Genomic DNA, 15,816 nt, shown 5'->3' on the forward strand with positions numbered 1-15,816 from the left:
GATAACTACCGTTAATGTTTCAGAGAAGGCTCCATAACCCACATTAGGTTTAGCCTGTGGCAGGCCATTCAAAGGTCCATTGATATCAGCGGGACAGAAAAGTCCTGCTGGTCACAGGGGCTGTAAAATTCAGCCCCACAAGGAATGGTTTCTCTCTATCCATTCCACTGAAATTTTATATTTAAGAGGACATTCTCTTTTTTTTTTAAAGCCAAGGCTAATACCAGCGAGAAAGAATTATTGGAATATGCATCCATTGTAGTGATTGGGAAAGAAATATTTGTGCTCCTGAAATTTAGGAGGACTAGGCCTAGAGCTTTTTAAAATTCATTTTATCGGATGTGAGCATCACTGGCTAGGCCACCATTTATTGCCCATTCCTACTTGTCCTTGAGAAGGTGGTGGTGAGCTGCCTTCTTGAACTGCTGCAGTCCTAGTGGTGTAGGTGTATGCACAATGCACAGAGTTACGTTGCAGTAGTCAGTATAGGACACTCTCAGGGCAGACCTCAAGTAAAACTCCTTCTTTTCTATAGGAACATTTTCTTCATTCATTCCAACCTCAAGAAAACTGCTTCTGTCAATTTTTGATTTTCCACATCCAACACTTAACATGACCAGCTGAGTTAGTTTTTTCAGTTTTGTTTCATAACTCACATCTGTAGAAAATGTGTTAAGAGTAGTTTATTCATTTAAGACACCTGTTGTTGAAAAAGAGCATCTTTCAGGTCAATAGGAAATTTGGATAAAGGGGCAGTTGAGTTTTGCAAGCACGCACTGGTTGTGTGCAGTCCTTGCCTGTTGCGAACAGTGGAAGGGACATATTGTCTGAGGTGATCCGCCAGTCTACAGTCCCAAAGACGGGCAAAGTATATGCAGTACCCAATCAGCCTGCAGTTTTAAAAAATTGATCAGGTGCCTTTTAAAAAGGGGGCCGTGATCTCTCAGCATCTGATTTAGGTGGCAAGGTCTCATTCAGAACCTGCCGTGGCAGCATGACGTTGTGCCATCTCCCTCCCTTCCAATTTTTTCCAAAGTATTTGAAAATGCGGCGGGAAAATCCGGCAAGAGCTCTGCTTTTCCCACCTGAGATAACACTTAGAGAAAACATTAGAAATACAAGGAATATACAACTTGAACTTTTAATTCACTCCTTCAGACCAGTTGAACCACTCAGCTCCAAAAGGGTAGTTTTTAAAAGTTTCTATTGAATGGACATCTGTCAGTGAATAAAAATCAGGAATATTTTGATTAAATTTTGCTGTTGAATTTTTTTGAGCAAATCAAAAAGAGAAGTCCTTTGATAAATGCTTTGAAATGTCAATGTTCTGTTTTAAGAGTTTTCTTCTAGTCTCTATGATTTTGCAGATTCCGCAGTTTAGCAAGTGGAATTTTCACCCTTCCTGTGCTGTGAGCAGAAATGTCTCAAACATGTCCAGATGGTGTAATAGCTCTTGTTCAAGTGCAGACTTGAATATAATTCAACTGATCCTTACACATTTTGAAAACATTAAGCTGCAATACATTGCGCCAAAAAAGCTGAAGTGCCAACAACATGGAAGAATAACAGTCAGTATGAACATATACCTTCAATGAAAGGAAAACAGTGGTTGCACTGATTGCAAAGGTTAGAAGGGTAATCACTGCACACATAACAAGATCAGACTTCAAGACTTCTCTCTGCAAAGACACAAATACATTTTAGCATTTTTCTGAAACAAAAACAATTCCAAATGTTATTTTTAAACATATTGAACAACATAAGAAGTAGGAGCAGGAGTATACCATGCAGCACCTCGAGCCTAATTCATCATTCAGTACGATTATGGCTGATCTTTCAGAATTTTGTATGTTTCAATGAGATCAGCTCTCATTCTTCTGAACAACAGCAATCAGATTCAATTTACTCAGCCTTTCATCATAGCACACCGCTCTCATCCCGGGAACCATTCTATTCGCTATACCATCTCCAATGCATGTTTATTCTTTCTTAAATATGGAGACCAAAACTGCGCACAGTACTCCTGGTGTTGTCTCACCAAAACCCTTTATAATTGCAGTAAAACTTCCTTATTCTTGTACTCCAATCTACTTGCAACAAAGACCAACAAACTATTTGCCTTCTTAATTGCTTACTGTACTTGCATGCTACCTGTGTATACCCAAGTCTTTCTAATCACCAAGATTTAGAAGTTTCTTAGTCTCTTTTGTCTATGTCATTAATGTAGTCTGTGAGTAACTGACAGCCCAGCACTGATCCTTGTGGCATTCCACTAGTTACAGCCTACAATGTGTAAACGCTCTGTTTATCCCTCCCCTCTGCTTCCTGTCCATTTACCAATCTTGCATCCATCCTAATATATTACCCCCAATTCCATGAGACATTGGCCGGAATTCTGCAACCTTGCCTGCAGCTGGGATTCTCCGGTCTCACTGCACTGAATGGAGATTTGGTTGAGCGCCAAGTTTTCTGTTCTTGGTAGCAGGAGTAGCGGGATGTGCAAGACTGGAGATTTCAGACACTCGTGTATTTTGTGTGGTATTCTATCAAATATTTTTTGGAAATCCAAGTGTACTGCTTCTACTGGTTCCCCTCTGTCTACCCTATTAGTTACATCCTCAAAACTTTCTAATAAATTTGTCAAACAGGACTTCCCTTTCATAAAACCATGGTGACTTTGTCTAATTATAATATGATTTACTCGGTGCATTTTTAAGACTTCCTTAATAATAAATGTCAGCATTTTCCTGATAACTGATGTTAGGCTAAAAGGCCTGTCGTTCCCTATTTTCTCTCTCCCTTTCTTGAAGATCCATATTACATTTACTAACTTTCAACCTGCTGGAACTATTCCAGAATCTAGGGAATTTTAGAAAATATCTTAATGCCATCTACCTGCCTTGGTTCTATAACCCTTAATACTCTTAACGAACAAAAATCTATTCATCTCAATTTTGAATTTTGCAATTGATGGAAGAGATTTCCAATAACTTTTCTGTGTAGAACTGCTTCCTGACATCACCCCCCCAAATAGCCTAGCTCTAACTTTAAGATTTTATCCCCTTGTTCTAGACTTCCCTGCCAGGGGAATTAATTTGTCCCTATCTACTCTATCAAATCCTTTTATCATCTTAAACATCTCAATTAGATCATCGCCCTTTAATCTTCTTTGCTTAAGAGATTACAAATCAAGCTGATGCAACCTACCCTTTTAACCCTTTCAATCCCTGTATTCAGTTTTGATTCTAGAATAAGACTGTTAGGAGATTCAACTATAGTATAATTTGAGATATTTTAATTTAATTGTACCAAAACAGCACTGTTGTCAAATCATCACACATTGATGATTAAATGTGGGAAGGGACATATCCCATGGGCGCATTGGTGGCACAGTGGTTAGCACTGCTGCCTCACAGTGCCAGGGACATGGGTCGATTCCTGGCTTGGGTGGAGTTTGCACATTTCCATGTCTGCATGGGTTTCCTCTGGGTGCTCCAGTTTCCTCCCACAGTCTGAAAGACGTGCTGGTTAGGTGCATTGACCATGCTAAATTCTCCCTCAGTGTACCCGAACAGAGTGTGGCCACTAAGGGATTTTCATAGTAGCTTCATTGCACTGTTGATGTAACCTATTTGTGACAATAATAAATAAACTTTAAAATACCACAGAATTCCTCAGTTTTTCAGGAAGAACATCTTTGTTTTCCGACAGAGGATGCTCTGGATTCTGGACTTCCAATTCACTGAACAGCTTGGAGCGAATGAGAGACCTGCAGTGAAATAAAACACCCAATTACGTAGTAGCATGGCTATGCCAACCTGATTAAACAATCCATGTCAAGAATTCCAGATTTCCACTAACCATTGTGTTGTGTTGCAAGGTCACTGACCTGAAATGTTAACTTTGTTTCTCTCCACAGGTGGTGCCAACCCGCTGAGTATTTCCTGCATTTTCTGTTATTGCAACATTTATCTTAGTTGCAAAACAGAGCCACCCCTGCCCCCTTCTATTTTGGTGCAGTCATTAGCAATTTAACTTGGTGAGTCATTCAGATCCAGGATCAAGGATTCCTTTGAGCAAACGGGCATCTGAAACCTTCCCTTTACCGCTCAATCAGTAGCAACTGTGGGGAATCTGATCAAAATTACTTACATCAACACTGCCGGCTCACTGCTTTGTCTGCTGAGGTGGTAGGAACAAGCAACCAGCAGTCCACAGTAAGCAGAAAATAGCACCGGAATGTGCTGCGTATCCCACGGTTTCTGTAATAAAAGAAATAAAAGTTACATCCTCACTTTTTTTCATTAAATATCCAACAGCTCTTTATCAATTTATATTGTAAGTGGAATCTTTAATTTAAAAGATGGTTTGTTTGTTTATTTATTCTTTATTTACTACTGTCACAAGTAGGCTTACATTAACACTGCAATGAAGTTACTGTGAAAATCCTCTAGCCGTCACACTCCGGCGCCTGTTCGGTACACTGAGGGAGAATTTCGCATGGCCAATGCACCTAACCAGCATATCTTTTGGACCTTTGGAGGAAACTGGAGTACCTGTTGGAAACCCATGTAGACACGGGGAGAACGTGCAGACTCCGCACAGACAATGACCCAAGCTGGGTCCCTGGCACTATTGGGCAGCAGTGCTAACCACTGTGCCGCCCACTCAGTTACACAGATAAGTTCAAGCATTAAGGATGTGATTGTAATAGAAAGGGTGCAGAGGAGATTCTTACCTGGGCATCTTACCTGGGCTAAAGCTTGGATAGGCTGGGGTTGTTTTCCTTAAAGCAGAAAAGGTTGAGGGGTGACCTCATTGAGGTGTACAAAATTATGGATAGGAAGAAACTTTCCCCCTTAGTAGAGGGGTCAATAACAAGGGGGCATAGATTTAAGGTAGGGAGCAGGAGATTTAGAGGGGATTTAAGGAAAAACCTTTTCACCTAGAAGGTGGTGGGAATCTGGAATTCACTGCCTAAAAGGCTGGTAGAGGCAGGAACCCTTACAACATTTAAGGAGCATTTAGATGAGCACTTGAAATGCCATAGCATACAAGACTATGGACCAAGTGCTGAAAAATGGGATTAGAATAGGTAGGTGTTTGATGGCCGGCGTAGACATGATGGCCTGAAGACCTCTTTCTTTGCTGTAAATCTCTATATGCGGGATTTTAGGGCCTCGCTTGCCCCAAAACCGTAAAATCCTGCCTGAGGTCAATGGACCTTTCCATGGTTCGCCCCTCTCCTGTTCCAATTCCCGTGGCGGACGGGACATAGAATTCCGGCCTATAACTCTATGACGTGGGTCAAACTTATTTTAGAGCACTTTAGACTTGGAGGTGACTGGATCATGACTTCAAAACAATTAAATGGTTGGATAGCATCTCTGTTAGTAGGTTATTCTAATTTAACAAGTTGCGGAGGAGCAGAGGGCAGGAGTTTAAACTGTGTAAGACTAATAGACTGAATGTTGAGTTGTTCTTTTCCCAGAGACGTTAACACGTTGCTGATTAGTATGGTGGGTACTGATTCTTTGCACACCCTCAAGATGGAGCTAGACCAGTTCCTAACTGGGGTAGAGGTCATGTCATTTGGAAGGTGAGTGGCTTTATAGATAAGACTTGCACCTCGCAATCTCCTGGGCTGATTTCAAATACCTGAGGAGTCTGGCCATTCTCTGGGGAAGAAGTTAAGTTTGAATTCCCTAGTTGATTTTTTGCTGACTACCTTATATTGATAGGCTCTAGTTTTTCTCTTCTCCACACCGTGAAAACATTTGGGGTGCGATTTTCCCACCCCACTATGCTGGTCGAGTAGCATAGTGGGGTGGAAAATTCCAGCCCTTCAGCTCCCCCCTCCCCTCCCACTGGTGTAAATAGCCTGATAGCCTCTGTGTTGCACAGAATGCCGTAAATTCATTTAACTAATCTTGTCCAAAGATCGGGCTGGGAAACCTCCCGTTGGGCACTTAGAACCTTTTGGGGGAAAATCATGCCCTGAATCTGTGTGGACTCGATCAAAACCTTTCATAATTTAAAAAACTTCTATAGATCACCCCTCATCCTTCCCTTTTCAAGAGGAAAGAGACCCAACATATAGCATCCTATGTTTTATTACTAGGAGCATAGAGTACAAATCAAGGAGGTTATATTAAACCTGTATCAAACACTGTTTGGACTCAACTGGAGTGTTGGGTCCAGTCCTGGATACCACACTTTAGGAAGGATGCAAAGACATTAGAGAAGATGGAGAAAGGATTCATGAAAATGGTTCCAGGAATGAAGAATTGCAGTTACAGAGGCAGATTGGAGAAATTGGAACTGCTTGCTTTAGAGAAAAGATTGAGGAGGAGGAGATTCCTTCGAGGTATCCAAAATCACGAGGGGTCTGGACAGGAAAATCCGTTCCCATTGTTGGAAAAATCAAGCGCAAGTGGGCACAGATTTAATCTAATTGGCAAAAGATGCAATGGTGGTGGCATGAAGAAAAACCTTTTCATGCAGTGAGTGGTTAGGACCTGGAATGCGCTGCTTGAGCAGTGTGTGGAGGGAGATTCAGTTAAGCTATTCAAGAGGAAGTTGAATTATTACCTGAACAGGAAGAATAATCAGGGCTACAGGAAGAAGATGGGGGAGTGGCATTAGGTGAAGTGTTCCTTTGGAGAGCTAGCACAATGAGCTAAATGGCCTCCTTCAATGCTGTAACCATTCTGCGATTCATTTAAGCTTCAACAATATTATTGTTCCAATTTATTTCTGTTGCTGACTTTACTTCCAGTGGCTTCCAAATTAGGTTTTTGCCCAAACATCCAATTAACAGCTTACCTTTACTGTGCCAATACATAAAGCATACAGCAGCGATACAGCAAGTAAACTGCGGGAAAAGCCATACAGTGATGAGATTAGCCCTGTCGCAGCTGAAAGACACAGGTATTATGCATGTTATTTTATTGTTAAATGTCACAAATTCCTCCAAGCCAATAATCACCACACCATCCCCTCTAGTTAACACAGGCTGCAAGTTCCTCCAAGGCCACATTTCCCCTTGTCCTGATGGAACAGAGGTGCATAAGTAAACCCAAGAGATAACCAAATAGGCTTGTAAATTGCAAATGATTTGGAATATAGATAAATGTGAGGTAGTGCATTTTGGTAGGAAGAATAAAGAGATAATAAGTATCTAAATGGGGCACAGAAGAAGATATGAGAATGCTGATACACAAGTTCCTAAAAGCAGTAATGCAGGGTAAGGCAATAAAAAACCAAACCGAGCACTGGGATTCATTTTCAGAGGGATGGAATTGAGAAATCAGAACCAATGCTAAATTTACAGATGAATGTTTATTGGACCACACCTGGAGTTCTGCTCTTCATTTTATAAAAAAAAGAAGCACTGGTGAAAGTACAAACAAAAAACAAGGATATGTTACAACTGGGAAGTTAAAACGAATCAGCAAAGATTGAACAGGCTAGGGCTCTTTTCTCTAGAAAAGAGAAAACTAAAAGTCGGCCTAATAAAAGTATCTTTAAATTATGAAAGGGTTTAATAGGATAGACATACAGAAGTTATTTCATTTTACAGTGAGAGCAAAACTAGAGGTCATAAATATAAGATAATCATTAATAAATCCAATGGAGGTATGATAACTTCCACGAGGCCCTCTGGGAATTATTGATTGACCTCCCTGTGGGGCTCATTGAGCATGAGTTCCCTGGTAACAAAGTAATGACTTGCTAGGCTGGAACTTATTACCTTGTATAAGGCTTAGGTAATAATGATGTCAGAGAGTAGAATGCAATTGGCTAAAGTATGTTATTAATGATTGATTTATATTGAAGATGATTTGCTCATAACTAACGGAGGCGGGAACATTTCATTTGAGAAATATATAATTGATCAATCCATGCATTTTAACTTCAGAGTTATATTGGAAAGCTCAGAGTCTTCTTGATAGGATATGACGTCAGATGGTAGGGGGCTCATGTGGAGCAAAAAAGACCTGCATGGGTCTGTCCGGCTGAATGGTTTGTTTAGATGTTGTACATTCCCTGTGGTTCCATTTAAATAATCTATCAAATACACAAAGTCAGTCCACAATTAAATTGCACACATGATATACTGGAAAAGACTTCCGTTTGATGACAGAGAAATCACATTGATTACATATTCTTATTGGATTAACTAGGAATAATTCTCTGTATTCTCCAATTATCCACTGCCTGTACTTTATTACTTGCCTAATAACGGAGAAGGGATAGATCAATTAATCCCAGCAGTAATAACCCAAGTCAAATGAGACATTATGATGCTGACTGTTTGCAGTTTGGAAGTGGCCCTGATTAAAATTAAAAGCAGCACTGAGGAGGGAGGGGATGGTGTCCAGGCAATAAGCTGAGGAAAGAAATAATACAGGCATTAGTTCTTGCATTACAGGCTAATGGGGAAAATGGGAGAAGAGTAGTGGCAGTTCTTTAGAGTTCAAAACAATGAAAGATGGTGTGATATAACATACTTCTGAAGCCAACAGAATACAAGTGATTCATTAAGTTGTTGCTATACTTTAGGAAGATGTAGGATGATTTGACAGATGTTCGTAAAATAATGAAGGAACTAGATAATGCTAATGTGAACCAATTATTTTGTCTGATGATGCTCGGGAGCAGCAGGGGTGATCCTTATAAATTATGCAAAGACATATTTAGGCTGTATGTTAGGTGGTTGTTTTTCTACCCTGAGAATAACGGACCCCTGGAGCAGGCTGCCAGCTGGCACAGTGAACACCGATGCACTGGATTCCTTCAAGAGAGCGTCGGATCTGTTTCAGGATAGAGTGGAAAGGTTGGAATCATTTTTCAAATTCATTTATGGGACATGGGCATCGCTGGCTAGGCCAGCATTTATTGCCCATCCCTAACTGCCCTGAGAAGGTGCTGGTGAGCTGCCTTCTTGAACTGCTGCACTCCTTGTGGTGTAGGTATATCCACAGTGTTGTTAGGAAGGGAGTTCTAGGATTTTGACCAAGTGACCGAAGAATGTTAATAGATTTCCAAGTCAGAGGGGATCTTCCAAGTCATGGCTTTCCCAGGTATCTGCTGCTCTTATCTTTCTAGATGGTAGCATTTATGGGTTTGGAAGGTACTATCTAAGGAGCCTGAATGAGTTTCTGGTAGTGTAAATCAGGGTCAGAGAAATCTTTGGGACTAGTGTCCATTGCCTAAGGATATGTTTACATTTATTTTCACTGTAGTTGGCCAAAGTTTTAACTGTTCTCTAGTCTCCCAGGAGATCACATGGTTACTGGTGGGACGTATAATGATGTAAAGCATTACAGCTGTGTATGATAGGTTGGATGAACCCAAGGGTCTCTTCCTGTCCATTATTCTCATATATCCACATGCTTAGAACAAATCACCAGCAGAACATATATATTAGAGGTTGCACAGTACATAAACAATAAATAAAGGCCGCATCCCTCTTACATTATCCCCATAGTAATGACTGCAACCTTGCAAAGACAGGGGTTGCACAACAGGCGACAACATTTATCTCACTAAATATTTGGTGACAGTTTGCACTAAGTGATGATTCTGTGCTGAGGTCCCATAACACAGCAGTCAGCACTTGCCCCCGAGAAGCCATTATCAGCCTGAATACTGGGGCACAAAGGGCATCTCAGCAGCATCCATTCATGCCCTCCACACTGACATCCACACAGCTGCCCCTCTAGCAGGGCTTGCTCAGTGCTAACTAAGACCAAGACAGCAAATTTCCTCTCCTTAACCCATGGTACCCTATATTTACCCATCAAAAGAGGTGGTGTGCTATTTAAACAGGTTGGTGGAAAATTTATTAAAATCTCATGGAAACCAAAAACAATTATTACTTGCTTATAAACATGCATCTTAAATTAGATCCCACCCAGGAAGATACATTTCAGCCCGAAATATTTGAAGTTTTTAATTTAATTTAATTAAAAATTAAAAGCCGAAAATAAAACTTGTGTGATACATACCAGATCCCCCAAAGATGTGCATGTCTATTTGTTCCAACAAGTATGTGAAAAAAGTATTAATTTGTGGAAGAAGACCCAGTAGGAAAATGACAGGGAAACACTGTGTGAACCCTGTAACAGAAGAGAGGACATGGTGAGGGAAACAGGAAAAGAGAACACTGTGAAGGCAATAGGAATAAAGGACATAGTGAGGAAAACAGGAACGTAGGACACAGAGGGCAACAGGAATAGAAGACATAGCGAGGAAAACAGGAATAAAGGACAGAGCGAGGGCAACAGGAAAAGAGGGCACAGTGAGGGCAACAGGAATAAAGCAGGGTTTTTCAAATTTGGGTTGCGACCCACCACATTGAAAATGGGTCGCCGGGTATCCTGTTTAAAAAAAACACGCAAAGTCCTGTGGCCCTTTTCAAAATAAGGGTGAGATATGGTAAAAAAAATTGCGAGATGTTCTGTGATCTTGTTCAAAAGAAAAGCAGGATGTTTTGTTTATAACGCTCAATTTGTAGAAGGCGATATGGTAATGAGGATCTCTCAATACAGACGATGACACAGCCAGCTTGAAGAGAAAAAGCTTAGTATTGCCTGATACAATTCAAGTTATATGCACTTTATGAAAAGAAAAGGTAAGAGGTATTTTTAAATGTACAGTAAATCCCGTTTAGATTGCAACTGCAGCAGCTTGCCTGGTCAGTGGAACACGAGGGGTGGCCATTTTGTAAAAGTGGGTCACTGGAAAATAAGTTTGAAAACAATTGGAATGGAAGACACAGCAAGGGAAACAGGAGAGAGGACACAACCATAGCAACAGGAATAGAGGACATATCAAGAGCAATAGTGGCAAGGACACAGCAAAGGCAACAGGAGAGAGGCAAAGTGAGAACAACATGAGAGTGAACATTGCAAGGGCAACAGGAGGGAGAACATAGTGAGGGCAACAGTAATAGAATCATAGAACAACACAGGGAGAGCTCATTCCGACTGATGGTCCCCGTGTATTGGCCCTTTGAAAAAACTGTCCAAATTTAGTTCCACACAACAGCCTTTTCCCCATAACCCAGAAAATTAGAACTCTTCAAGTACATATCCAATTGCCTTTAAATGTTCCAATGATATACTTCTATAAATATTTTTCAGCAGTGGTCACTGGATGGCAATCAGGACGAGGAACTGTGGCTGTTCTTTGTACATAACCCGAGGGCCAGCACATATAGTTCAAATATATCTCTTTTCAGCTGAGATCAATTTGCTTAGCCCAGTGCAGGAGTAAATCCAGGACCTCTCTGGTCTGTTTGGACCAGTATTATATCAGACAGTGCAACTTAGTACTATATATGGCATTTTAATTTATTGATGCAACTGAGAAAATACAGCTAGTGTTTATTTGAAATCTGTCAGCTCATACCGAAATATTCCCTAAGTAATCATAACATTACTGATGCTCAGCAGCTGTTAATGGCCCCAGGCCCATTCCTTTGTTCAATAATATCTGCATTGTCAGTTAATACCTATAAAGAAATAGTTGCCATGGGTATGTGGAACAGTGAATAACCAAGGGAAATGATTATTGTTTGCAGAGAGAGAAATTAATGCTTGATTTGTAGAGCCATAAGAGCACAAATAAGTAAAATAAATTGTAATTTTGAGAGTTCACCCTCTTTACAGTTGAGACCTGAGATTTTGAGATGTGCTAATAGAATTATGAGAAACTCGAGATAAATACAACAATGCATCTGTAATTTATGAGATCAATAGCTGTATTGTAGGGGATTCTAGGGAATAGAGGCACAGTAAGGGCAATGGGAATAGAAGACATAGTGAAGACAGCAGGATTAGTGGAGACAGTGAGGGTGACAAGAGAAAACAAAATGAGGGCAACAGGAATAGTGGACAGAGCAAGGGCAGTAGAAATTGGGGAGGGCAGTGTGGGAATACAGGTTATAACAAGGGAAAAGGAACAGAAAACACAGAGTTTCAACAAATTTATCTTCACTGTTCCATCATATGAAATACTAAGGGAGTGCTGCACTGTCAGAGGGATAGTACTGTGAAGTGCTAGAACATAAGAAACAGGAGCAGGAGTGACCATTTGGCTCCCTCAAGCCTGCTCTGCCATTCAACAAGATTGTGGCTGATCTGTTTGTGGCTTTAACTCCACTCTCCTGCCTGACCCCAGACCCTTTGGCTCCTTTATAGGTCAAAACTCTGTCTAACTCAGCCTTGAATATATTCAATGACTCACTGCTTTCTGGGATAGTGAATTTCAAAGATTAACGATCCTCAGAGAAGAAATCCCTCCTCATTTACAGCTTAAATATTTTGAAACCATGTCCCCTGGTTCTAGATTTCTTCACAAGGGGAAACATCCTTTCAGCATCTGTCCTAACAAGCCCCTTCAGAATCTTATTTCAATTAGGTTTTTATTGTTTCAATAAGGTCATCTTATGTTTTTATACTCCAATGCGTATGGGCCCAGTCTGCACAACCTGGTGAATATTCTTTGAACTGCCTCCAATGAAAGGAGACTAAAAATAATATGCATTACTCTAGATGTGGTCCAACCAATGCCCAGTACAGATGTAAGAAGGTTTCCCAACTTTTACACTCTATTCCCCTTGCAACAAAAGCCAACATTCCATTTAACTTCCCAATTACTTGCTGTCCCTGGATGTTAACTTCTTGTGCTTCATGTACGGGGACTCCCAGATCCTTCTATGCTCACAGCATTCGACAGTCTCTCTATATTTAAATATTCTGCTTTTCTATTCTACCCACCAAAGTGGACAATTTCACATTTTCCCACATATATTCCAAGAGCAAATTTTTAATATCACTTTGCAGATTCTTCATGTCCCCCTTACAACTTGTTTTTTTATCTGTCTTTATCTCATCAGCAAATATTGCTAAAATATACCAGGTCCCTTCATTCAAGTCATTAATATAGATTATAAATAGTTCATTTCCGCAGCTCCACGCTACAGTTTGCCAATCTGAATGTGATCTATTTATTCCAACTACCTGTTCCCCGTTAGTTAGCCAATATTCTATCCACGACAATATGTTACCTCCAAAACCATGAGTTCTCATCTTCTGTAGTAACCTTTTACGTCACACCATATGAAATGCCTTTTAAAAATCCAAATATACCATATAACTGATTACCCTGAATCTACCTGGCTTGTTGCAACCTCAAAGAACCCTAATAAATTTGTCAAAGATGATTTCCCTTTCATATAAGCATATTGATTTTGGTTGACTGTATTATGATTTTCTAAATGTTCTGCTCTACTTCCTTAATAATGGATTCTAGCATTTTGCCAAGGTTGCGTTTATTTGTGCCATGATAGTAGGATAGCACATCCTACATATGTGCAGATGCATTGCACTGATAGGAGTTAGTGGGCAGAATTTTCTGGATGGTGAACACTGTAATCCATTCCCACAAAATCTCAGAAGCCCACTGTCATTTCATGCTCAACTGAGTTCTGATTGGCAGTGGGCGAAACTTCCCGGGGGGAATAATGTCCATTTAATTTTAGGCTCTCCCTGCCTGTCGCAGACCCCCCTGGGGAAGTGTAAATTCTTGCCCAGTGTTTCAATGGGCCAAATGGCCTACTCTGCTTCTATTTCTTATGATTTTATATTTCACAGTTGTATGGGACTGGCTGAAATGGGTCATATGGTTTGTCCTGTCCATCATTATTTGAATGTGCTTGAATATTCATTTTAATGAACAGGGACTCATACCAACTTCCATTCACTCCAGAGGTGCTGACCAACACTGGCTCCTGGCCTGGCATTCCCTCAATTTTAAAATTCTCATCCTTGTTTTCAATTCCCTCACTGGCCTCACTCCTCCTTGTCTCAGGAACCGTCTCTAACTCTGCAACCGTCCAGGGTCTATGTGCTTCTTCATTTCGGACTCCTGAGCATCCCAAATTTTAATCATCCTATTGTGTCTACAGCTGCCAAGAGCCTATGATTCCTCCCTAAACTTTTCTGCCTCATTAGTTCTCTTCTCCTTTAAGACCCTCCTTAAAACCAACATTTCTGAACAAGCTTTTGGTTATCTGTCGTAATATCTCCTTATATGACTCAGTGGCAAATTTTGTTTGATAACACTGTGAATTGCCTTGGGTCTACATTTACTACATTAAAGACACTATATAAATGCAAGTTGTTATTGTTGAACATGGTAAGTCACGTAATGCTCCCAGGACATTGTGTACACAGATATGGTTGGCGATCTGGGAATTGTTGCCACCAAGAGCAGATGGCAACACATTTGCACAAATATTTGCAGATCCACACCATGAATCATTGAAGATTATTCTGAACAAACAAAAATAAAATTCTGGACACGATGCACTTCATTTGGTTTTGCTTCATTTTCTGGGCATAATTTTTGTTGACTCCAGTCAGAAACAACTCTCTGCACTTCCCTAAGGGATGTCAGTTCATATCGCTTTTGCCGAAGGAAAGAATGTTATTGATTTCCTCAAGAAAAATCCTTTCACATACGTCTCTATGTGAATCCCAACTCAACTTATCTTAGAAGACACAGCAATATTACAGAGTTCACACTAAAAATAAAACCCTAATCTGATACGTCACTTGGCTGTACAAAAATATTATCTTGTTTGTGTGGAGAGTTAAATGGACATCAGCTTGTCCTCTTACCTAAAGCTACAGATAATAGTGAATGCAACAAAATTAGATCCATAGAGTTGGCAAGAACGTTACATACAGCTTGTAGCAACACATAAGAAATGACAGGCACTAGTTCCCAATAATAGCATACATATCTCTGACTGTTAGGCATATCTAGTGAGCTATTATCTAAGACATATATAGTTCCACCTTGGCATTTCCCCAATTCTTTCTGCACTGAGCTGTTTAATAATCTCAAAGGTGATAAGCGGTCAGAATCAGGGCATACATTTTTAAACTGATCCTTTTGCTCAGTAGTAGAACTCTCAAACCCATAATCACCTGATTTATAGACAAGTTCCACTCTAGAAACATGATTCCAAATAAAGACTGAAATTCTCACAATATATTGAGAGAGTGCTGCACTGTTGGAGGTGCCATCTTTCAAATCAGGTGCAGATGAAAGATTTCGCAGCCATTATTCACTGAAGTGTAGAGGAGCTCTGTCTGATGTCTAGTTAATAATTATCCCTCAACCAACAAATAATCTGGTCATTATAACATTAATATTGTGGGAGCTTGCTATGCCCAAACTGGCTTCTGCGTTTACTACATTACAATAATGACTACACTTCAAAACAGCATGTCATCATTGGCTGTTCAGTATTTTTGAATGTATTGAGGGAGGAAAAGATGCTTTATAAATGCATGGCAGTCTTTCTTTCTTAGTTATTCCTTTTATTCTTTCTTTCATCAACTTGGAGCAATGCATTTATAAACATTTAATGAATGAAGATGTGCGCAGAGACCAGAGCTTTCTACGATTACTGCAGTAAGCACTTTAACCAGCAGTTTAATGGTTAAACTGTCAATTATATGTATTGACTCACCAATAATAAAATCTCTGGCAGTAGCAAAGTTTTCTGGAGATATTAATCTGATTCCATAGAGAGTAGAAGTTGGAAGTCGAGTGCATTTACTCCCAAGATCCAAAACCCACACAAGGCTACAGCAGATGGAAAAATAAATCGATCTGCTGTATGCAACAATTCTATTGTGTCCCTGGGAGAAACATTGGGGAAAAAAAGGCTGTTACAAAAGTATACATGATCTTGGGTTTTAATAACAGAGGAATAGAATACAAAAGCAAGGA

At 40.1% G+C, this 15,816-nt stretch overlaps 1 protein-coding gene across 1 annotated transcript in view; it reads right to left on the reverse strand.

Annotated features, from left to right (window-relative positions):
* The window catches only part of LOC144494026 (pecanex-like protein 2), a 209,129-nt gene that overhangs the window by 106,822 nt on the left and 86,491 nt on the right, over window positions 1–15,816 (reverse strand). The window contains exons 18-23 of the mRNA XM_078213600.1: window positions 15,554–15,725; window positions 10,014–10,124; window positions 6,826–6,917; window positions 4,153–4,262; window positions 3,664–3,769; window positions 1,587–1,679 (exon numbers count right to left, since the gene is read on the reverse strand). Of these exons, the coding sequence (XP_078069726.1) occupies window positions 1,587–1,679; window positions 3,664–3,769; window positions 4,153–4,262; window positions 6,826–6,917; window positions 10,014–10,124; window positions 15,554–15,725 (684 nt within the window). The remainder of the gene's footprint in view (window positions 1–1,586; window positions 1,680–3,663; window positions 3,770–4,152; window positions 4,263–6,825; window positions 6,918–10,013; window positions 10,125–15,553; window positions 15,726–15,816) is intronic.

Source organism: Mustelus asterias, chromosome 5 (genome assembly GCF_964213995.1).
Source record: "Mustelus asterias chromosome 5, sMusAst1.hap1.1, whole genome shotgun sequence".
NCBI lineage: Eukaryota > Metazoa > Chordata > Chondrichthyes > Carcharhiniformes > Triakidae > Mustelus > Mustelus asterias.